The sequence below is a fragment of the Neoarius graeffei genome, chromosome 16 (assembly GCF_027579695.1).
Source record: "Neoarius graeffei isolate fNeoGra1 chromosome 16, fNeoGra1.pri, whole genome shotgun sequence".
Taxonomy (NCBI): Eukaryota; Metazoa; Chordata; class Actinopteri; order Siluriformes; family Ariidae; genus Neoarius; species Neoarius graeffei.
Genome location: NC_083584.1, coordinates 18,714,162 through 18,737,474, shown reverse-complemented (window position 1 = coordinate 18,737,474; position 23,313 = coordinate 18,714,162). Strand labels below are relative to the sequence as shown.

At 40.7% G+C, this 23,313-nt stretch overlaps 2 protein-coding genes across 5 annotated transcripts in view; one reads left to right on the top strand and one right to left on the bottom strand.

Moving 5' to 3' along the window:
- dgat1a (diacylglycerol O-acyltransferase 1a) overlaps positions 1 to 7,233 on the top strand; it is a 104,234-nt gene extending 97,001 nt beyond the window's left edge. For 2 of the 4 annotated variants that reach the window (XM_060942598.1, XM_060942601.1), the window contains exons 13-18: positions 1,730 to 1,842; positions 2,377 to 2,442; positions 3,962 to 4,049; positions 4,320 to 4,382; positions 4,469 to 4,569; positions 5,435 to 7,233. In XM_060942598.1, coding sequence (XP_060798581.1) covers positions 1,730 to 1,842; positions 2,377 to 2,442; positions 3,962 to 4,049; positions 4,320 to 4,382; positions 4,469 to 4,569; positions 5,435 to 5,528 — 525 coding nt within the window. In that variant the 3' untranslated portion in view covers positions 5,529 to 7,233. Of the gene's footprint in view, positions 1 to 1,729; positions 1,843 to 2,376; positions 2,443 to 3,961; positions 4,050 to 4,319; positions 4,383 to 4,468; positions 5,151 to 5,434 lie in introns of those variants that run through there. The other 2 variants (XM_060942600.1, XM_060942599.1) reach the window with 2 other exon arrangements.
- Positions 6,945 to 21,577, bottom strand: LOC132900485 (cilia- and flagella-associated protein 20). Its single transcript, XM_060942602.1, has 6 exons — positions 21,393 to 21,577; positions 11,331 to 11,410; positions 11,136 to 11,247; positions 10,793 to 10,981; positions 10,536 to 10,646; positions 6,945 to 7,462 (listed from the first exon to the last, which is right to left on the bottom strand). The coding sequence occupies exons 1-6, from the start codon at positions 21,474 to 21,476 to the stop codon at positions 7,457 to 7,459; spliced, it is 582 nt and encodes a 193-aa protein (XP_060798585.1). The 5' UTR covers positions 21,477 to 21,577; the 3' UTR covers positions 6,945 to 7,456.
- Positions 21,578 to 23,313: the final 1,736 nt, after the last annotated feature.

The following is a 23,313-nucleotide window of genomic DNA, read 5'->3' as shown; positions in this document are numbered from 1 at the left end:
TCCATGGTAAACAAGACGGACGATTTGGAATTACAGCTGGAATTACCTTATTCTATTCTATAATCGGCTGGTCAGTGCTATACTAGATACTGATATATCTAGTATTAGTACTCAATACTTAAGTGACTTACCCGTCCAATGAGGATTGTTATTTTCTTGTTTACAAGATGCCGCGGCTGACAAATCCTGAATTTCTGTAAAGATAACTGTCCAGAGATTTATAAGCACGCAGTGCTTCACCACTGAACAGCGAGGGAAAGTTCATGAGGTAATTATACACGTCTGGGTATTCCGCTGGCAGTTCAATATCCACTGACACGGTCATGAAAACTACGTCCGGTAAGCGATAAGGGTCACTAATCTGTAGATTGTTTATTTTAGACATATATCTAGTTATCTGTTCATTAGAAAAATGAGCCGTGTAGTCCGTCGGTTGAAATTGATCCATTCTGTACACAAGTGCAGCAGTATTCAGCGGTGTTTTTTACCGACAAGATGGCGGCTGTTAACTTTCCGGTCACGTGACTGCAAGATCTCTATAGGCTTCAGCCAAAAGCCAATCCAAAAGCTATCCAAAGCCCCATTATGGTGCGTGTGTTCTAACCCATTACCTGAGCTGCAGTTTTAAGAGTTAGACTCGCCCAAATTCAAAGCTTCTATCGGAAATAAAGTTACATCTCAATTAGTCCAGTAAAACCTGAAGTATAAATTAATTTAAAGAAAATGATTTGGACATGATAAGGGTGACAGAATCGTGCTGTGAATGAAAACAAACCGTAAGCGAGTTTGGCACCGTCGGAAAATTCCCACAAAATATTTTACGACATTTGTGATGTTAATGTGAACCATACAAAAGAAAAATACAATGAATGTCCAAATGAAATGAAGATTCACTGAGGTGTTTGATCACCATTTGTCCGATTTCGATGAAGTCTAATAATATATAATTAGATATTACGCCATGGTTATTTTTATACATGCACCTGCTGTACTCGGCTTCCCTGGAATTTCGTAAACAATAACACGGCTGGATCACTGAGGGGATTGAACTAGTTTTGTTGGAACTTTACTGATGTAACTCTGGAATAATTATAAAAATGATGATTTTTAACAAATATTCAACTTGTCCTGCAGATTTGACTTGTCCGGACCAAACATTTGGTTGTCCCGGACAGTCGGACTACCGTTAATGTTGAGCCCTGATAGATAGATAGATAGATAGATAGATAGATAGATAGATAGATAGATAGATAGATAGATAGATAGATAGATAATACAAACTCTTTGGACGAATCGGCTGTTCACATTGTAAAAATATCTACAAAAATTTTAATATTGCGTAAAATGGTGATTAAGACTTTTTTAAAGGGCCTTAATTTTCACCAAATTGATTCATTTCCTTTTAACATATATTTAAATGGAAACAGTTTTGTTTACATATTTTTATTTTATTATATTTGCCATAAATACGTATTGTTCTGGAATCACTTATTAAGCTGTGCAATTTTTATACACGTTTATGTTGTATTATTCTTATTTTTTTCAAATATTACAATTTTCTAGATGTCGTCACCTATGATTGTTTCCCTGTAGGACAGTAATGATGCCCGTCTTAAGTCAATAAACATACGTTCGAAAAGTTTGGGTTGTTTTTTGGTATCGTTATCAAAAAAAGAAAGTGTTATTGTGCCGTGTCTCCCTCTCATCCCTCCCTCTTCTTCTCCTACAGGTCCCTAATCATTTAATATGGCTCATCTTTTTTTACTGGTTATTCCACTCCTCCATGAACTTTGTCGCTGAACTGATGCAGTTTGGAGACCGAGAGTTTTACCGAGACTGGTGGTGAGTATACAGGATACAGCATGCTGTTGTTCTAGACCACGGCACGGTGAGAAACGATCACGCAGATCTTACATTAGTGATATAAACTTTCCATAGCAGACCCTATTTACAGGCCCTTCATCAACTCCATCATGTATTCATTTTAAAGAAGCCATTTTTAACCCTTTGGTGTCTGGGACATGAAAGTCGACAAGACAGGTCTTTACCACACACCACACCACGACCACCACTGTGTGAGCTTTGTGCACTACATTTTAAGCAAAATGGAACAGGTTCTGTCAGGGGGTGGAGCTTTTCTGGGCCAGAAAAGCAGAAACAAAAGCTTGAAATGAAGGCATGAGCCAGATCTTCTCCATGACAATATTGCGAATGACAGTTTTCCGAATGGAGCTTTGAAGTGAGGTGATTGTTCCAGGTTTAAAATACACTTTGAAAAAGTACAAGCTGCGACTTTAAGGTAGTGAAAATGGCAGTGTGAGTGGAAACGGCGTGGCTGCTGTCTGCTCGAGTCTGAGATGTTTCTTATATCTGTAGGAACTCAGAAACTGTGCCATATTTCTGGTCAAACTGGAACATCCCTGTCCATAAATGGTGCCTGCGGTGAGTCCGAGCTCGCTCAATCGCTCTTTCTTTCTTTCACATCACATGCTCTTTTTCTTATGCTCTTTCTTTCTTACCTTCTTTCTTTCACTGTTTCTTTCTTTCGTTCTTTATCACATGCTCTTTCATTCTTTCACTGTTTCATTCTTTATCACTTGCTTTCTTTGTTTATTTCTTTCATTCTTTCACATCACATTCTCTCTTTTGTTCCTTCTTTTGTTGTTTCTTTTGTTCTTTCCCATCACATGCTCTTTCTTCCTTTCTCTTCTTTCATTGTTTCTTTTGTTCATTTTTTCACATCATATGCTCTTTGTTTCTTTTTTCTTTCGTTCCTTCTTTCACATCACATGCTTTCTTTCTGTCTTTCATTGTTTCTTTCATTCCTTCTGTCACATCACATGCTCTTTCTTTTTCATTATTTCTTTCATTGTTTCTTTCTTTGCTTCATTCTTTCACCACATGCTCTTTCTTTTTTCTCCTCTCTTTTTTTCTTTCACATGCTCTTTCTTTCGGTCTTTATCGCTTGCTCGCTCTTTCACATGCTCTTTCTTTTGTTCCTTCTTTCATTGTTTCTTTCTTTCATCATCACTTGCTCTTTCTTTTTCTTTCATTGTTTCTTTCTTTCTTTCTTTCTTTCATTGTTTTTCTTTCCTTCCTTCATTCTTTCACCACATGCTTTTTCTTATGCACTCTTTTTTTTCATTGTTTTTCTTTCATCACTTGCTCTTTTTCTTTCATTGTTTCTTTCGTTCATTCTTTCACATCACATGCTTTCTTTGTCTTTCATTGTTTCATTCCTTCTGTCACATCATGCTCTCTTTTTCATTATTTCATTGTTTCTTTCTTTGCTTCATTCTTTCACCACATGCTCTTTCTTTCTTCTCTCTTTTTTTTCTTTCACATGCTCTTTCTTTCGGTCTTTATCGCTTGCTCACTCTTTCACATGCTCTTTCTTTTGTTCCTTCTTTCATTGTTTCTTTCTTTCATCATCACTTGCTCTTTCTTTTTCTTTCATTGTTTCTTTCATTCGTTCTTTCACATCACATGCTCTTTTTCTTTCATTGTTTTTCTTTCCTTCCTTCATTCTTTCACCACATGCTTTCTTTCTTATGCACTCTTTTTTTCATTGTTTCTTTCTTTCATCATCACTTGCTCTTTCTTTTTCTTTCATTGTTTCTTTCGTTCATTCTTTCACATCACATGCTCTCTTTCATTGTTTCTTTCACATGCTCTTTTGTTCCTTCTTTCATTGTTTCTTTCTTTTGTTCTTTCACATCACATGCTCTTTCTTTCATTCTTTTTTCTTTCACATGCTCTTTTTCATTCGTTCTTTCCTTCATTCTTTCACCACATGCTCTTTCTTTCATTATTTCTTTTCTTGCATTCCTGCATTCATACCTTGTGGCTACTTCATTAGGATTTTCTACAGTGCATCAGACTCGGGGTTTAACAGTAATCTCACTCACACATTTGTATTTCTTCACTAATTTGTTGCTTTGTCTTTCTTCTCGACTCTCAGGCACTTCTATAAGCCCATGCTGAGACGAGGGGTGAACAAGCTGACCGCTCAGATCGCCGTGTTTTTTCTCTCTGCTTTCTTTCACGAGGTTTTAAACACTTTAACATCATTTCATTTATTAAATCAGAAAACAGCTGACAGTCTCAGACCTTAATCATGAAAGAGCTTTGAGTTTGTGCAAAAATGTTCTAAATGTCCAAATTAAGAAAGTTGAGTTTTTATTTCAATTTTAAATGAAGGTAGAAAACCGATTAAGTTTTTGCATTGTTAAACAGGATGTTTTATTTTGAGCATCTCTCCTTTTAGACCCCACACTGAGCCATGTTAATGATGTTTCTGTTTGTCGTGTCCCCCTCAGTACCTGGTGAGCGTGCCGCTGAAGATGTTCCGGCTCTGGGCGTTTATGGGAATGATGGCTCAGGTCAGTGACAAACCCCTGATGCTGCCAGTGAACTCAGAAATCCTGAGTAAGGTTGCGTTTTTAATTGGTGGTTTTGCTGGTTTCAGGTTCCACTTGCCTTGTTCGTGGGCCGCTTCCTGAGAGGTAACTATGGCAACGCCATGGTGTGGATCTCTCTGATCATCGGGCAGCCCATCGCTGTGCTCATGTACGTCCATGATTATTACGTGCTTCATTATGGAAGTGCGACAGAGGGCGGGGCTTCACCACAATAAGCAATACGTTGGACACACACACATCAAACCTGTTTTTAAATGAAAGATTTTTAAGGATATAAGCAAGAGGAGTGCTTACGTCATTACCATGAAGAGGCAAGTCCTCTGCTAATGCACTTTATAAGCATAGAGAGAAATAGAGAGAGAAAGAACCAACCAAAGAAAGAAACAAAAAAATAACAGAGGGAATTAGAAAAAAGACACACACAGACAGAGAGAGACAGACCTGTGTCTGAAATCACTCACTCGTTCACTACTCCCTTCTCACTATATAAGGAATTCTATATCGAGAACTATATAGTGAGCTCATTGGTAAAATAGAAAAAAAAAAAAAAACGCTTTCGGACACTACTCCACCGCGCCGTTATTTACGTCATTACTGTTGCACAATTAAAATGTGCAGATCAGTCGGCTGGTGGGTTTTCAAAATAATAAATACACACGTATTTTTGTGATAAATCCATATTATACTGAGCGTATTTCCCACATTTATCAATACAAAGTACTTTGTGTCTGCTGCATCTTTCAGTTCTTTTAAATCAAGGCTGAATACTTTTTCTTTCTTTCTTTCTTTCTTTCTTCTTTGTCGCTGCCTTTTATTAAATAAATTTGAGGCTTTTGATTAATTCCTTGCTCTGCACTAGAACTTTTATTCTTGCATTTTATGTCTTATTCTATTTGAGCTTATTTTTTGTTCTCTTAGTATTTTTAATTGTACTTGAATGTCTGTTTATAACGTGTTTGTTTCTTCCTCAGTCCATTCACCCCAACATACTTTTTTTTTTCTTTTTCTCTCAGCGCAACCACAATGCATGATGGGATACAGTATATTGCTTGGTTAGTGACCATCAGTTGTACACTACTTTTCACGGTGAATTGTGGGATACTTTGAGTGCACAATATAGGGTGTAATAATTCTCACTATACATTCGGACAGCACTACAAAATAATGAACTCACTATATAGTCCACTATACAGTGAGTGAGTGATTTCGGACATAGGGTGACAGACAGACAGACAGAGAGACAAACACAGACATACAGAGAGAGAGAAAATAGAGAGACCGAAACACACAGACAGAGAGAGAGAAAAGAGAGAGACCGAAACACACAGACAGAGAGAAAAGAGAGAGAGAGAGAAAAGAGAGAGACAGAGAGAGACACAGACATACAGAGAGAGAAAATAGAGACAGAGAAACACAGACATACAGAGGGAGAGAGAAAAGAGAGAGACAGAGACAAACAGAGACAAACACAGAAAATAGAGAGATAGAGAAACACACAGACATACAGAGAGAGAAAAGAGAGACAGAGAAACACACAGACATACAGAGGGAGAGAGAAAAGAGAGAGACAGAGACAAACACAAAGAGACAAACAGAAAATAGAGAGACAGAGAAACACACAGACATACAGAGAGAGAGAGAAAAGAGAGAGACAGAGACAAACACAAAGAGAGAGACAAACAGAAAATAGAGAAACACACAGACATACAGAGAGAGAGAGAGAAAAGAGAGAGACAGAGACAAACACAGACATACAGAGAGAGAGACAGACACACAGACACAGAGACAAACACAGAGAGAAAATAGAGAGACAGAGAAACACAGACATACAGAGAGAGACAGAGACAAACACAGACATAGAGAGAGAGACAGACACACAGAGAGAGCACGAGAAAGACAGCCAGACAGAGGGAGAGAGAGACATACAGACACAGATATACAGAGACAACCAGACAGAGTGAGCAAGAGAGAGACAGACAGACAGTGAGCAAGAGAGACACAAACAGACAGCACACGTAAGAGAGACACAGACAGAGACAGACACACAGAGAGCCTGAGAGAGAGACAGCCCAGCCAAAGCATCAGCATTAAATTGTCCTGATGATCACAGTGAGCTCACCCCACTGGTCCCTGGCCATTTTTCCCTCCTCTTGTGTTTCGGTGATGTTTCATGAACTTTATCTGCACTTTGTAAGGGTGTGTAATTCAGTTCCGATTGTTATAGTTTTGCTTCCTTTACATTCTAACACTATCAGTAACGCATGTGTTTCCTGAAGCTTGGCTGACTTTCATCATCAGTTATTATTGATCAAATCATTAATTACAAACGTGTTCTATTTGAAAACTTGATGTAAAAATGGTTTATCTTTAGAAACAGTGTTTAAGCTAACTGATTCATGTTCAAGGGTTGTACATTTTAATTTCAATTCAAATGCAATTAATTTGCTGTTGTACTTTCAAGATCCTGGAGCAGTACTGAGTTACTGTCACATTCTTTTCACCCAAAGATATCGAGGACATGAATTACTTTGTAAGACAATTTGATAGACTTTAATTCAATGGCTGAAACGTTATATAAAAATCAGAGTATTTCTATTACAGACTTTTCCACTGAAATACATTTTTGATACAGATTTGGTTTTATAAGAAGTTTATTTTAATGAGAGAAGAAAAAAAAAAGTTCTATAAATACCACTTTCAGGCCACAACCTTTAATAAACTCGTGTACAGATATGGAAATGAATGTGGAAGTCATTAAAGACACAATGCTGCGTTCCTGCTGGTGCACAGAGACTCCACTGTGGCAGCTGATGTTCCAGTGAAACAATAAAGCTGCTGAAGCCAGTGATGTCCTTCATGTGTTTGACACCAGTAACATATTAAAATTTAGATCATACTTTCTCATTGCCCTGAATGTTGAATTCACCGGTCACATCATGTGTAGAAAACATACAACACGGGGAAAAACAAAACAAGGCAAAGTCACGTGACGGAGAAAAGGGTTAGGGATGAAGGAAGGGTTCAGACGTGCCACGTTACTGCTGTAAAGGGGGAGGAAAAAAAGAGTGGATGTTAGTAAGCTATAATAGATCTAAACTAAAGAAATATAGTCTTTTACTGTACTGCATTTCTCATTTCACTTTATACAAATGTCAATTCTGATTGGTCAGAAGGTGATTAATTTTCTTTAGTATAAATACACAGGTGATTATAGAAAACCAAGCACGCTGATTAGTCAAGAAATTCGGACTATTTCTTGATAATCACCTCGAGCAACTTGGCAAAATGTCGCCAATCGCTTCATCACCGTAAATGAGGAAGAATTACAAACGTTGAAAGAAAATGCTGTTCCTAAAAGCACTAAAGATGCTCCGAAGTTTGATCTAAAACTATTCAAAGGTAAGGTGGGATTGGGATTTATTTTATCGATTTCAAAACAAAAGTATTTTATGTGATTCGGCGTAGATAAGTGACAAGTCTGCACTGCGCCATTGTTACATGTGCATGCCGCTTTTGATGTCTGAAACCTTTTTTTTTTTTTTAAATTATTATCAGTGAATAATAACCTCAACTTGATCTCAGTTATTATTCACGTCACCATCTGCAAATACTAACTCCTTATTAACCCCTCTTGCTCAGTCTTTACGGGAAAACGTCAGACCCGAGGTCTTGACAGTACGGCTCGAGCCGTAGGCTGATATTTTCCCGTCAAGACCAAGCAAGTGAGGCTAATAAGGAGTTTATTATGTGGCTTTTTTTTCTAAGATTAAAATAGATAGTCATTATATATAATGAGGCGTGACGTTGCTTTCAGTCACGTCATATGTGTAACAGAATTGACTCACACATGCAGAATAAATGGCGAGCGGTTTCGAAACTGAATTTCTTTTAGCGGTTTCTGAACGCTCTTCGTTGCTCATTTCTTGAATAACTCGGCGACTCCTGTTTGTCTTTCGGCTGTTTTCGATTCCCAATTCAACTTTTTTTTGTCGTTTTTGTTTGTTTTGTAACATTGAAAGCCAGCGCCTTGGAAAGAAAGTCCGTAATGCCCGTGGGCGATTACGGGGAAATATATGGAATCAATTTTGTGCCAAAATGTTCATACAATACTTTTGAAATATCAAACAAAAACGACAGATCAAAATACAAAAAAACAAAAGTCAATTTTTTTTAGACTGGCAAACAAATTAGTCGTGTAATCGTGCAAAATATCAGTCTATTACTCTTCAGAAACCTTTTATTTTTGTTCCGCGTCTTTCTCAGTTTTGTTTGGCGTAATTTATTTTGGTTGCGATTCCAGCTTTCTCGTTTGCGCTCCCTGACTTTTTGCTTGCAGTTTTGGCACAAACGTCACGTGTGGGTGGGCTGTCCAGGAATGCATTCCCATTGGCTAACTTGTGTTTGACTGACAGCCAGGGCTCGAAATTAACTTTTTTTCTTTGTGTCCCCCAGTTGTCCCGAATTCTGTGTTGTATTGTCCCGAATGGAAGCAATAGTGTCCCCATTTTTTTCCTCTCTGAAATAACCAGTGGTTAATATTATCATATGAAGTTACTATTATATTTGTAACTATGCGATTTTGAACCCTTTATATCATATCATTTTTACAATAAGTCACAAGACACAAGCGACACATGTCCTATACATCATCTACTTCAAAATTACGGTTATTGCATTTTCAGTTTATTAAACTTTGGCGATCTCACTGTATGAATAGATACCCGTTTATTTAAAGGGGCCAACTAGCTCATTCAGAAAATGTTTCAACTCACTACATCTGCAGTACACTTTAGTTGAAAATAAGACCCCTTTTATGTTCATTTCATCTACTTATACCTTGAATATCTGTTGCCATTTATAAGGCCAACTTATAATTTTCACCATTACCGTTATCCATTTTTATGAACTTTCCGTTATCCATTTTTATGAACTTTCCGTTATCCATTTTATGAACTTTCGCTGCCGAAACGTGGGTGCAAATGTTAGCAGCATCAGCATAGTGGCAGGTCCGAGCCTAGCTGTGCTGCTGACTGACTAAACTTTCTGAACTAGAAAGACACCAAGAAAACTCACTTATTCTGTTGAACGGTATCTTCCGTCAATATCATCCACATCATTCCTGTTGTATTTTATAACGTGTCTAACAGTGTTCATTCAGTTCATTCAGTTGCTAGCGTTGCCTGCAGACCAGGCGATGACACTTTGGATCCTGAAGGTCCCGGAGACGTTATGTCTGGGCTTTCAGTTTCTTCCCCGCGGTCGGTCCGCTTCAACCACTTAAGCATTTTTGTTCTGGCAAGAGTCGGCGCAGCGTGTGCGGTAGCAATTCCATTCCAAGTCCATATAATGCGGACTCCGGCCGAAGATTCTAGAACAGAATGTGCTGCTCTGTAGCCTACGGATGCAGGTGCATCGAAAGTGTAGCTACTATGTATTTTTCGCTGTTAACGTTTTAAAATTAAAATTGACAAATTAGGTGAATGTCTACGTATGCGTTACGGCTTTGGAAATAATATTAATGTAGAACTTTTTTTCTAGATCTATTTTTTTCCATTGTCCCGGGATTGTCCCAGATATGATAATTTTGTGTCCCGATGACATTTTTTATGGTCCCCGGGACATCGGGACACCGTTAGTTTCGAGCCCTGCTGACAGCTCCGCTCAGCCATTCCCTACTCGGATTCTGGCGGGCTGTTTGATGAGTGACCGATCCATTGACGGTAAACAAGGATCGAGTGGACTTCAGTGGTGACTATGATATTGAATTAATTCAACAAAGTGTAAATTCAATATCATAGTCGCCACTGAAGTCCACTCGATCCTTGTTTACCGTCAATGGATCGGTCACTTGTCAAACAATAAAATTTAAAAATGACTTCAGTTCTCCTTTTAAAAAAAAATAAATAAATAAAATTGCGATCACTGTTGAATTGCTGTGGTATAAGAGCAATAAAACACTGTGACAGGAAAACAATCAAGTTCAGAGTGGTTCACAGCTGTGTTTCACCACTCCGTTGTTGATTATTTTCTTATAACAGCACACTTCCAAGTCTTTTATTCCTTCCATATTGTGCAAAATGGAGGAACATGTTGTGCTTGTGAACATGCACTCACCTTTGCTTTGTTCTGTACCGGCAAATAGAGTTTAAACTCTGCTGGGAGCTCGTCCTCAGAGTACAGTCTATCAGAAAAGTACACTCTTCTTATGCGACAGTTTGCGTGGATCTGGAAGACGATTGGGCAGGTCATTAATATGTCAAGCATAAATACTCTAAGGCAAATGGATTTTTCATTTAAGAACCTCCAGACAGTCTGTTTATTAAAATGTCTGACTTATCGTGAAGATGTTCTGCTCCGTGCTCGGTACGCACCTGGACTCGCAGCGTCTCGATGTAATTGGTGCCGTAAGCTCTGCGTGTGAAGTCGGACAGGTTGAACTGGATCTGGTTCCAGCCGTCGTCCAGCCGCATGGGCATGGTGCAGATGAAGGGCTTGACCCGGGTGGTGCTCTGGTAGTTACTGGCTCTGAATCTCCGCCGCACGTTTTTATCGTCCAACACCTGAAACAGGACAAACGAGCAGCTCGGAGAGGATACACAACACCACGCTCATGAACAAACAGGTCACTCAGTACTGACTGACTGGAGCCTTCAGCTTCTGCTCAAATGGAAAACAGGTCATCACACCACTGGGCAAAGGTTGTTTGATCCTTACCTGAACTTCAAATGTGAAATATTTCTTCAGATTCTTGATTATCATGACAAGGAAGGGAAGTTTGATGCCCAGGGTTTTCTTTGGATCTGCAGGACATGTGATGTAGGTCGTGCTGTGGAAGTGAGTGAGAAAGTAATTAGACAAACTGTAATGAATGAACAGGAACCTGAGGCTCAGCTGGGTGTTAATGATTACCTGACATTGGTTCCTTCCACCTCAAGCACCAACGACTGGATGTCATTGTCCGTAATCCGCTTTATATGTCCATTTCTTACCTGCAAATGAGCAATTCCAGCGTTATGGACGTGACACTTGAACTCAAAATGGCAACAAATGACCCAGTGCATGTTTTATTGTCTCCCAGTATTTAAACAGGTGTTGTATATTTTAAGGCTGTACCATACTGGAGAAGTGATAGAACAAAAACAATTCCCATAATACATCTAGGGCATGCCAGAAAATGCCAATAAAAGATGCGTTATGGATGTGACAGAAAAAGTATCACTTTTCTTGGGTGACTGTACATTTTTATCAAACTCTGTGAAATCGTAAACCTAATGTCGAAATGGAGATATCCATTTGATAGAGGGGTCCAAGGTGAATATTAAAAAATCTCTGTTTAAAATATTTTGTATTTCATGCAGAGTTTCGGAAGGAAAAGTCAGCGTTATGGATGTGACGAAATTCCGTTATGGATGTGACGCGTCTGAAATAGACATGGCGTATGTTTAGAAAATCAGCAATTTAACCACCATAACCCTTTGAAAAACTCTCTAAATATCAGCTAAAACTATCAAAGTTCTTAAATAATATTTAGGATGGCTATTGTTTTGCTGTTTTGTGGATTTTAGTGTACATTTCTGTGGCTTGTGGCAATAATATAGAATTGTACATGATCAAAGTTGATTTTAGCTTGGGTTTTACATTATAAGAAAGAAAGACTGACAGTGACATTAGGTTGGTTACAAATTGGTTCAACTTATTCACATCTGTAAAATACAGGCCTAGGTGATATCTCTAGGAGTGGTTTTGATGTATTACATGTTGCTTTATTTTTGCATGGTGAGGTTGACATTTACATGGAATTGCCCAAATACAGTTTTACCATCATCATTCAAGTGTATGTATACACACGCAGTACTGTGCAAAAGTCTTAGGCATTTTATGTTTTATATTATATATACATTTTTCATACTAACTTTTTTATAGATTTCTATTTTATGACTTCTACATTATCAAGTCAGTACAAAAACATTTTTGAGTTCCAAAACGTTCTGTTTTCTTCCAGCACAAGATTAAATGTTACAGGGGAAAAAAAATGTTGTATCTGAGCAGCATATTCCATAAGAGAACATAATGAAGGCTGCTGGGTTTTGGTGCAAAATGAAGAAGCGAGTGTGACAGTCAAAGTGTCCAGAAGAACTGTGGCTGGTTCTGTAAGATGCTCAGTAAAACCTACAGATCATTTCCTTATCAAACTGCACTCACTGGACCTGAGACTGATATATAAAATATTTTTTAAGCAAAGGGTCATCTCACACCAAATATTGACTGTGTTTCACTTATTATGGCTTACTGTTTATAGTATTTTTTTATGTTGAAACATTTCATTACTTTCAAGCCATTTTTGATCTCCAGCATTTCTTTACATGCGCCTACGACTTTTGCACAGGAGGACTGTACACACACACAGTCACTGCGATAGATAGATAGATAGATAGATAGATAGATAGATAGATAGATAGATAGATAGATAGATAGATAGATAGATAGATAGATAGTCAGTCATGGTGGCGTGTGAGATGCTGGTGAGTATATTACAACTACAGGACGAATAACAGTTAACATAAACAAATACATTTATTTAAAAAAAAAAAAGTAAAGAAACTGTCTTCAAGTCTGATTACACAGAAAATCAGAATGGAGCTGATTGCAAGTCCGTTCCTGGTGTTTGAACAATTAAAATAAAAAAGAATTTTAAAAAATAGGCAAAAGTAGTAATATAGATAGAAATAAAAAAAAAAAAAAAAAAAAAAGGAATTTAAAATATACAAATTCGAAAAATAGGCATATTTAAGAATATGAGTATATATGCTGTATTGGAACCAGCACACATTTAAGGAATAGATACGGGAACTGGTACATATTTATGGAGTACATATGGGAGCCAGTCCATATTTATGGAGTACATATGGGAGCCAGTCCATATTTATGGAGTACATATGGGAGCCAGTCCATATTTATGGAGTGTATATGGGAGCCAGTCCATATTTATGGAGCGTATATGGGAGCCAGTCCATATTTATGGAGCGTATATGGGAGCCAGTCCATATTTATGGAGCGTATATGGGAGCCAGTCCATATTTAAGGAGCGTATATGGGAGCCAGTCCATATTTAAGGAGCGTATATGGGAGCCAGTCCATATTTAAGGAGCGTATATGGGAGCCAGTCCATATTTAAGGAGCGTATATGGGAGCCAGTCCATATTTAAGGAGCGTATATGGGAGCCAGTCCATATTTAAGGAGCGTATATGGGAGCCAGTCTGCATTTAAAGAGCATATATGGGAACCAGTCCACATTTAAGGAATATATATGGGAACCAGTCCACATTTAAGGAGTATATATGGGAACCAGTCCACATTTAAGGAGCATAAATGGGAACCAGTCCACATTTAAGGAGTATATATATGGGAACCAGTCCACATTTAAGGAGTATATATGGGAACCAGTCCACATTTAAGGAGCGTAAATGGGAACCAGTCCACATTTAAGGAGTATATATATGGGAACCAGTCCACATTTAAGGAGCGTAAATGGGAACCAGTCCACATTTAAGGAGTATATATATGGGAACCAGTCCACATTTAAGGAGCGTAAATGGGAACCAGTCCACATTTAAGGAGTATATATGGGAACCAGTCCATATTTAAGGAGCGTAAATGGGAACAAGTCCACATTTAAGGAGGATACATGGGAACCGGTCCACATTTAAGGAGGATACATGGGAACCGGTCCATATTTAAGGAGTATGTTTGGGAACTGGTCCGCATTTAGAAGAAGAAAGAAGAGGAAACCTTTTATTTGTCACATGCACACTTCAAGCACAGTGAAATTCATACTCTGCATTTAACCCATCTGACATAGTGAACACACACACCCAGAGCAGTGGGCAGCCACACCAGAGTGCCCGGGGAGCGATCAGGGGTTAGGTACCTTGCTCAAGGGCACCTCAGCCCAAGGCCCGCCCTGCATCAACTTAACTGCATGTCTTTGGATTGTGGGGAAAACCGGAGCACCCGGAGGAAACCCATGCAGACACGGGGAGAACATGCAAACTCCGCACAGAAAGGCCCTCACTGGCCGCTGGGTTTGAACCCGGAACCTTCTTGCTGTGAGGCGACCGTGCTAACCACTACACCACCGTGGAGTATACATGGGAACCGGTCCGCATTTAAGGAGTATACAGTGGTGCTTGAAAGTTTGTGAACCCATTAGAATTTTCTACATTTCTGCATAAATATGACCTAAAACATCATCAGATTTTCACACAAGTCCTAAAAGTAGATAAAGAGAACCCAATTAAACAAATGAGACAAAAATATTATACTTGGTCATTTATTTATTGAGGAAAATGATCCAATATTACATATCTGTGAGTGGCAAAAGTATGTGAACCTCTAGGATTAGCAGTTAATTTGAAGGTGAAATTAGAGTCAGGTGTTTTCAATCAGTGGGATGACAATCAGGTGTGAGTGGGCACCCTGTTTTATTTAAAGAACAGGGATCTATCAAAGTCTGATCTTCACAACACATGTTTGTGGAAGTGTATCATGGCACGAACAAAGGAGATTTCTGAGGACCTCAGAAAAAGCATTGTTGATGTTCATCAAGCTGGAAAATGTTACAAAACCATCTCTAAAGAGTTTGGACTCCACCAATCCACAGTCAGACAGATTGTGTACAAATGGAGGAAATTCAAGACCATTGTTACCCTCCCCAGGAGTGGTCGACCAACAAAGATCACTCCAAGAGCAAGGCGTGCAATAGTTGGTGAGGTCACAAAGGACCCCAGGGTAACTTCTAAGCAACTGAAGGCCTCTCTCACATTGGCTAATGTTAATGTTCATGAATCCACCATCAGGAGAACACTGAACAACAATAGTGTGCATGGCAGGGCTGCAAGGAGAAAGCCACTGCTCTCCAAAAAGCACATTGCTGTTCATCTGCAGTTTGCTAAAGATCATGTGGACAAGCCAGAAGGCTATTGGAAAAATGTTTTGTGAATGGATGAGACCAAAATAGAAATTTGGTTTAAATGAGAAGCGTTATGTTTGGAGAAAGGAAAACACTGCATTCCAGCATAAGAACCTTATCCCATCTGTGAAATATGGTGGTGGTAGTATCATGGTTTGGGTCTGTTTTGCTGCATCTGGGCCAGGACAGCTTGCCATCATTGATGGAACAATGAATTCTGAATTATACCTGCAAATTCTAAAGGAAAATGTCAGGACATCTGTCCATGAACTGAACCTCAAGAGAAGGTGGGTCATGCAGCACGACAACGACCCTAAGCACTAGGGCTGTAACGATACACCCAACTCACAATTCGATTCGTATCGCGATTTTTGACCCACGATTCGATACGCCCACGATTTTTTTTAAAATGTTTTTTTAAAGTAGTAAATTTGACTTAATTTACTTACTTACATTAACTATTTAATAACAAATAATTCAGACCACTGCAGAGAATGAGTAATATGTATGCAAAAATGAACAAATGTATATCCAAAGATTGTTTTATTTCTCAAAATAATACTGTTGAGCCGGAAGCTCTGTTTCTTTCGGTTCTGAAAGAGTCATTTTTCCAAATCGTGTAAATCCGTTAAGATTTTTTTTTTTGGGGGGGGGGGGGGGGGGGGGCTCTCTCACTGTCTCACTCTCATAGGGCCAATGATTTTCTGTGATCGCGGAAAACAGATGGAAATTACGGAATTTTTATCGTGAAACATTGCTCACGTGTCAAAATGTAACTGCCGCAGAAGGCTTCCGCCCAAGCAGACATGCCTTCAGTGTTGCCAGATATTGCTAACGTTTTCCACCCCAAAATATGTTCAAAACCAGCCAAAAAGCACCTAAACCTGCCCAATCTGGCAACACTGCATGCCTTTCCGGTCAAGTGATTGTGATTGGCTTGTGGCACACCTAGCCAGCCAATGAGCTGCTTGTTTACAGATTCGCTCCCCGCGTCGCAACCAGAATGGCGACCGCTTAAAAGAAATGAATGCTCTGCCAGTGGCGAGTGTGGACGTTGCGTGACTCGCAGAAGATTGTCGCAGGTCGGCGAAAAAACGACTTACTAATAGATATAAAAAAATAAAAGTAATTTAAGCAAGTTTAAAATGTAATTTAAAAAGTAAAGTATTCATAAATTGAAGTTTGGAAGCGCCTCTGTTTTTGGGCTGAGGAGAAGTTTGAAAGGGTGTACTGCGATTCTGCCTTCTTGTATCACGATACGGATCGTGGCTCTGCGTATCGCGATTTCGATACGCATATCGTTACAGCCCTACTAAGCACACAAGTCGTTCTACCAAAGAATGGTTAAAGAAGAATAAAGTTAATGTTTTGGAATGGCCAAGTCAAAGTCCTGACCTTAATCCAATGGAAATGTTGTGGAAGGACCTGAAGCGAGCAGTTCATGTGAGGAAACCCACCAACATCCCAGAGTTGAAGCTGTTCTGTATGGAGGAACGGGCTAAAATTCCTCCAAGCCGGTGTGCAGAACTGATCAACAGTTACCGCAAACGTTTAGTTGCAGTTATTGCTGCACAAGGGGGTCACACCAGAGACTGAAAGCAAAGGTTCACATACTTTTGCCACTCACAGATATGTAATATTGGATCATTTTCCTCAATAAATAAATGACCAAGTATAATATTTTTGTCTCATTTGTTTAACTGGGTTCTCTTTATCTACTTTTAGTACTTGTGTGAAAATCTGATGATGTTTTAGGTCATATTTATGCAGAAATATAGAAAATTCTAAAGGGTTCACAAACTTTCAAGCACCACTGTATATGGGAACCGGTCCACATTTAAGGAGCGCGTACGGGAACCGGTCCACGTTTAAAGAGCGTATATGGGGTGGGGGCAGCGTGGCTCAGTTGGATAAGGCGCCATACCATAAATCCGGGGACCCGGGTTCGATTTCGACCCGAGGTCATTTCCCGATCCCTCCTCGCCTGTCTCTCTCCTGCTCATTTCCTGTCTCTACACTGTCCTATCTAATAAAGGTGGAAAAAAAGCCCCAAAAAAATCTTTTAAAAAAAAAGCGTATATGGGAACCGGTCCGCATTTCAGGAGCGTACGTGGGAACCGGTCCGCATTTCAGGAGCGTACGTGGGAACCGGTCCGCATTTCAGGAGCGTACGTGGGAACCGGTCCGCATTTAAAGAGCGTACGTGGGAACCGGTCCGCATTTAAAAAGCGTACGTGGGAACCGGTCCGCATTTAAAGAGCGTACGTGGGAACCGGTCCGCATTTAAAGAGCGTACGTGGGAACCGGTCCGCATTTAAAGAGCGTACGTGGGAACCGGTCCGCATTTAAAGAGCGTACGTGGGAACCGGTCCGCATTTAAAGAGCGTACGTGGGAACCGGTCCGCATTTAAAGAGCGTACGTGGGAACCGGTCCGCATTTAAAGAGCGTACGTGGGAACCGGTCCGCATTTAAAGAGCGTACGTGGGAACCGGTCCGCATTTAAAGAGCGTACGTGGGAACCGGTCCGCATTTAAAGAGCGTACCTGGGAACCGGTCCGCATTTAAAGAGCGTACCTGGGAACCGGTCCGCATTTAAAGAGCGTACGTGGGAACCGGTCCGCATTTAAAGAGCGTACGTGGGAACCGGTCCGCATTTAAAGAGCGTACCTGGGAACCGGTCCGCAGTTAAAGAGCGTACATGGGAACCGGTCCGCATTTAAAGAGCGTACATGGTAACCGGTCCGCATTTAAAGAGTGTACCTGGGAACCGGTCCACATTTAAAGAGCATACATGGGAACCGGTCCATATTTAAAGAGCGTACATGGGAACCGGTCCATATTTAAAGAGCGTACCTGGGAACCGGTCCATATTTAAAGAGCGTACCTGGGAACCGGTCCATATTTAAAGAGCGTAAATGGGAACCGGTCCATATTTAAAGAGCGTAAATGGGGACCGGTCCATATTTAAAGAGCGTAAATGGGGACCGGTCCACATTTAAAGAGCGTAAATGGGAACCTGTCCACATTTAAAGAGCGTACCTGGGAACCGGTCCACATTTAAAAGAGCGTACATGGGAACCGGTCCACATTTAAAGAGCGTAAATGGGAACCGGTCCATATTTAAAGAGCGTATATGGGAACCGGTCCATATTTAAAGAGCGTATATGGGAACCATATTTAAAGAGCGTACCTGGGAACCGGTCCACATTTAAAAGAGCGTACATGGGAACCGGTCCACATTTAAAGAGCGTAAATGGGAACCGGTCCATATTTAAAGAGCGTACATGGGAACCGGTCCATATTTAAAGAGCGTACATGGGAACCGGTCCATATTTAAAGAGCGTACATGGGAACCAGTCCACATTTAAAGAGCGTAAATGGGAACCAGTCCACATTTAAAGAGCGTAAATGGGAACCAGTCCACATTTAAAGAGCGTACCTGGGAACCGGTCCATATTTAAAGAGCGTACATGGGAACCGGTCCACATTTAAAGAGCGTACCTGGGAACCGGTCCACATTTAAAGAGCGTACATGGGAACCGGTCCACATTTAAAGAGCGTACATGGGAACCGGTCCACATTTAAAGAGCGTACATGGGAACCGGTCCACATTTAAAGAGCGTACATGGGAACCGGTCCACATTTAAAGAGCGTAAATGGGAACCGGTCCATATTTAAAGAGCGTACATGGGAACCGGTCCACATTTAAAGAGCGTAAATGGGAACCGGTCCATATTTAAAAAGCGTACATGGGAACCGGTCCATATTTAAAGAGCGTACATGGGAACCGGTCCACATTTAAAGAGCGTACATGGGAACCGGTCCACATTTAAAGAGCGTACATGGGAACCGGTCCACATTTAAAGAGCGTACATGGGAACCGTTCCACATTTAAAGAGCGTAAATGGGAACCGGTCCATATTTAAAGAGCGTAAATGGGAAGCGGTCCATATTTAAAGAGCGTACCTGGGAACCGGTCCACATTTAAAGAGCGTACATGGGAACCGGTCCACATTTAAAGAGCGTAAATGGGAACCGGTCCATATTTAAAGAGCGTGTATGGGAACCGGTCCATATTTAAAGAGCGTACATGGGAACCGGTCCACATTTAAAGAGCGTACCTGGGAACCGGTCCACATTTAAAGAGCGTACATGGGAACCGGTCCACATTTAAAGAGCGTACATGGGAACCGGTCCACATTTAAAGAGCGTAAATGGGAACCAGTCCATATTTAAAGAGCGTACATGGGAACCGGTCCACATTTAAAGAGCGTAAATGGGAACCGGTCCATATTTAAAAAGCGTACATGGGAACCGGTCCATATTTAAAGAGCGTACATGGGAACCGGTCCACATTTAAAGAGCGTACATGGGAACCGGTCCACATTTAAAGAGCGTACATGGGAACCGGTCCACATTTAAAGAGCGTACATGGGAACCGTTCCACATTTAAAGAGCGTAAATGGGAACCGGTCCATATTTAAAGAGCGTAAATGGGAAGCAGTCCATATTTAAAGAGCGTACCTGGGAACCAGTCCACATTTAAAGAGCGTACATGGGAACCGGTCCACATTTAAAGAGCGTAAATGGGAACCGGTCCATATTTAAAGAGCGTGTATGGGAACCGGTCCATATTTAAAGAGCGTACATGGGAACCGGTCCACATTTAAAGAGCGTACCTGGGAACCGGTCCACATTTAAAGAGCGTACATGGGAACCGGTCCACATTTAAAGAGCGTACCTGGGAACCGGTCCATATTTAAAGAGCGTACATGGGAACCGGTCCACATTTAAAGAGCGTACATGGGAACCAGTCCATATTTAAAGAGCGTACATGGGAACCAGTCCATATTTAAAGAGCGTAAATGGGAACCAGTCCATATTTAAAGAGCATACATGGGAACCAGTCCATATTTAAAGAGCGTACATGGGAACCAGTCCATATTTAAAGAGCGTACATGGGAACCAGTCCATATTTAAAGAGCGTACATGGGAACCAGTCCATATTTAAAGAGCGTACCTGGGAACCAGTCCATATTTAAAGAGCGTACCTGGGAACCAGTCCATATTTAAAGAGCGTACATGGGAACCGGTCCACATTTAAAGAGCGTACCTGGGAACCAGTCCATATTTAAAGAGCGTACATGGGAACCGGTCCATATTTAAAGAGCGTACCTGGGAACCAGTCCATATTTAAAGAGCGTACATGGGAACCAGTCCATATTTAAAGAGCGTACATGGGAACCAGTCCATATTTAAAGAGCGTACCTGGGAACCAGTCCATATTTAAAGAGCGTACATGGGAACCGGTCCACATTTAAAGAGCGTACATGGGAACCGGTCCATATTTAAAGAGCGTACCTGGGAACCAGTCCATATTTAAAGAGCGTACATGGGAACCAGTCCATATTTAAAGAGCGTACATGGGAACCAGTCCATATTTAAAGAGCGTACATGGGAACCAGTCCATATTTAAAGAGCGTACCTGGGAACCAGTCCATATTTAAAGAGCGTACATGGGAACCGGTCCACATTTAAAGAGCGTACATGGGAACCGGTCCATATTTAAAGAGCGTACCTGGGAACCAGTCCATATTTAAAGAGCGTACATGGGAACCAGTCCATATTTAAAGAGCGTACATGGGAACCAGTCCATATTTAAAGAGCGTACATGGGAACCAGTCCATATTTAAAGAGCGTACATGGGAACCAGTCCACATTTAAAGAGCGTACATGGGAACCAGTCCATATTTAAAGAGCGTACATGGGAACCAGTCCATATTTAAAGAGCGTACCTGGGAACCAGTCCACATTTAAAGAGCGTATATGCGTATATAAGGGTTGCAATGTGCCTGATGTCCTAAACCCAGAGTTTGACTTAATCAGAGTCTCCATCTTCCCATTTCTGCCTCTCAGTTCTGCTCCATCTCCGTCAGCAGTTCATCATTTCAGACTCTACATTAACTCCATGTCGGTTATTCTATATGAACAGATGCGTACCTTTTTATCCCAGATCTGCAGAGGTTTACTCCCAATGCTGTATAAAATAGACAAGAATCCGCTTTGAAATGTATTCTTAAACATGACTCAAAAATTCTCAAAACCCTGCTTTATCTCTTTTTATAAAACGCACACGCTGAACCGCGCTTCTGTTTACAGCGCTCTTAGCAGCCTAAGCGCTCTAAATCACGCTTCCGGGTAGCAACAAATTCCCGAACAAACGTTCCACAACAAAAGACGAAACATCTTATCCCCCAAACAACTCGCCAAATGTTTTCTATTTTGAAATCTTCTTAACAGGGCATGTTTCCACACTAATTTCAGTATCCTCTTCTCTTGTTCTAGTTCTTTCTAAAGTATGTACGGGTCAGAAAATATTAGATTTCATTGAAAAATTAATCAGAATTGAGTTAAAAAGCGCATTTTTATATCGTCAAAACTCTACAACCACGTCATTCGAGCTTGCGCAGCTTTTTTTATGATTATTTTTAATAATTATTATTTTTTTGCGTCGCTAAGCAACACAGTGCGCCTCGGTGATCACACCGGAAGCTTTATCTTGACACACGTGTTGTCATAGAAACGAAACGCCACCCGTGACCGACCCCTGCAAGAACGGGAATAGTTTATTTGAAATTGATTTATTTTTTCGTACTAATACACAATTAGCAACTAATTACAAATATAAATATTTCAGATGATGATGAACTGAGCCAGATATTATTAGGAATTTGGCCTCTGTGTCACCTCAAATTTGTTCCCCAGTTAATCAGGAAGTCATGGACAGAAGAAGAAACCTTTCTTTGTCACATGTACACAAGCATAGTTTAATTCCTCCTCTGCATTTAACCCATCTGAAGCACACACAAGTAAGCAATGAGCACGCACACACACACACACACACACACAGAGCAGTAGGCAGCTATGCTTCAGCACCCAGGGAGTAGTTGGGCACTTCAGCCATGACACTCAGGAAGGAGAAAGTGCTGTTTATTCATTCACTCAACTCCCCTCATATTTTTCCTGCTGTTCCCGAGAATCGAACCGACAACCCTTTGGGCCCAAGGCTGCTTCTCTGACCTTCAGGCCATGACTGAAAGTTCCTACACACTCCAATCAACTCACAAATGTACAATTTACATGTGAAAGTTATATATTGTGTTCACTATCATTTCTAGGGGTGCAAATAATAGTGGCACAAGTGTTTTTGATGAAAATTATTTCTTAATGAAGAATTGGGGGGGGGGGGGGTCTGAATACATTTATTTCAATTAAAGGTTGGATTTTTCTCATTTTTTCAGTGTGAGATGAAGCGAGGGTGACATAGTGGTGTAGTGGTTAGCGCTGTCGCCTTACAGCAAGAAGGTCCGGGTTTGAGCCCAGCGGCTGATGAGGGCCTTTCTGTGCAGAGTTTGCATGTTCTCCCCGTGTCCACATGGAATTCCTCCGCTTTCCCCCACAGTCCAAAGACATGCAGGTTAGGTTAACTGGTGACTCTAAATTGACCGTAGGTGTGAATGTGAGTGTGAATGGTTGTCTGTGTCTATGTGTCAGCCCTGTGATGACCTGGCGACTTGTCCAGGGTGTACCCCGCCTTTCTCCCATACTCAGCTGGGATGGGCTCCAGCTTGCCTGCGACCCTGTAGAACAGGATAAAGCGGCTACAGATAATGAGATGAGATGAGATGAGATGAAGCGACTTCACCAAAAGGTGGATTTTCTCATCTCATTAGCTGCTTTATCCTGTTCTACAGGGTCACAGGCAAGCTGGAGCCTATCCCAGCTGACTACGGGCGAAAGGCGGGGTACACCCTGGACAAGTCGCCAGGTCATCACAGGGCTGACACATAGACACAGACAACCATTCACACTCACATTCACACCTACGGTCAGTTTAGAGTCACCAGTTAACCTAACCTGC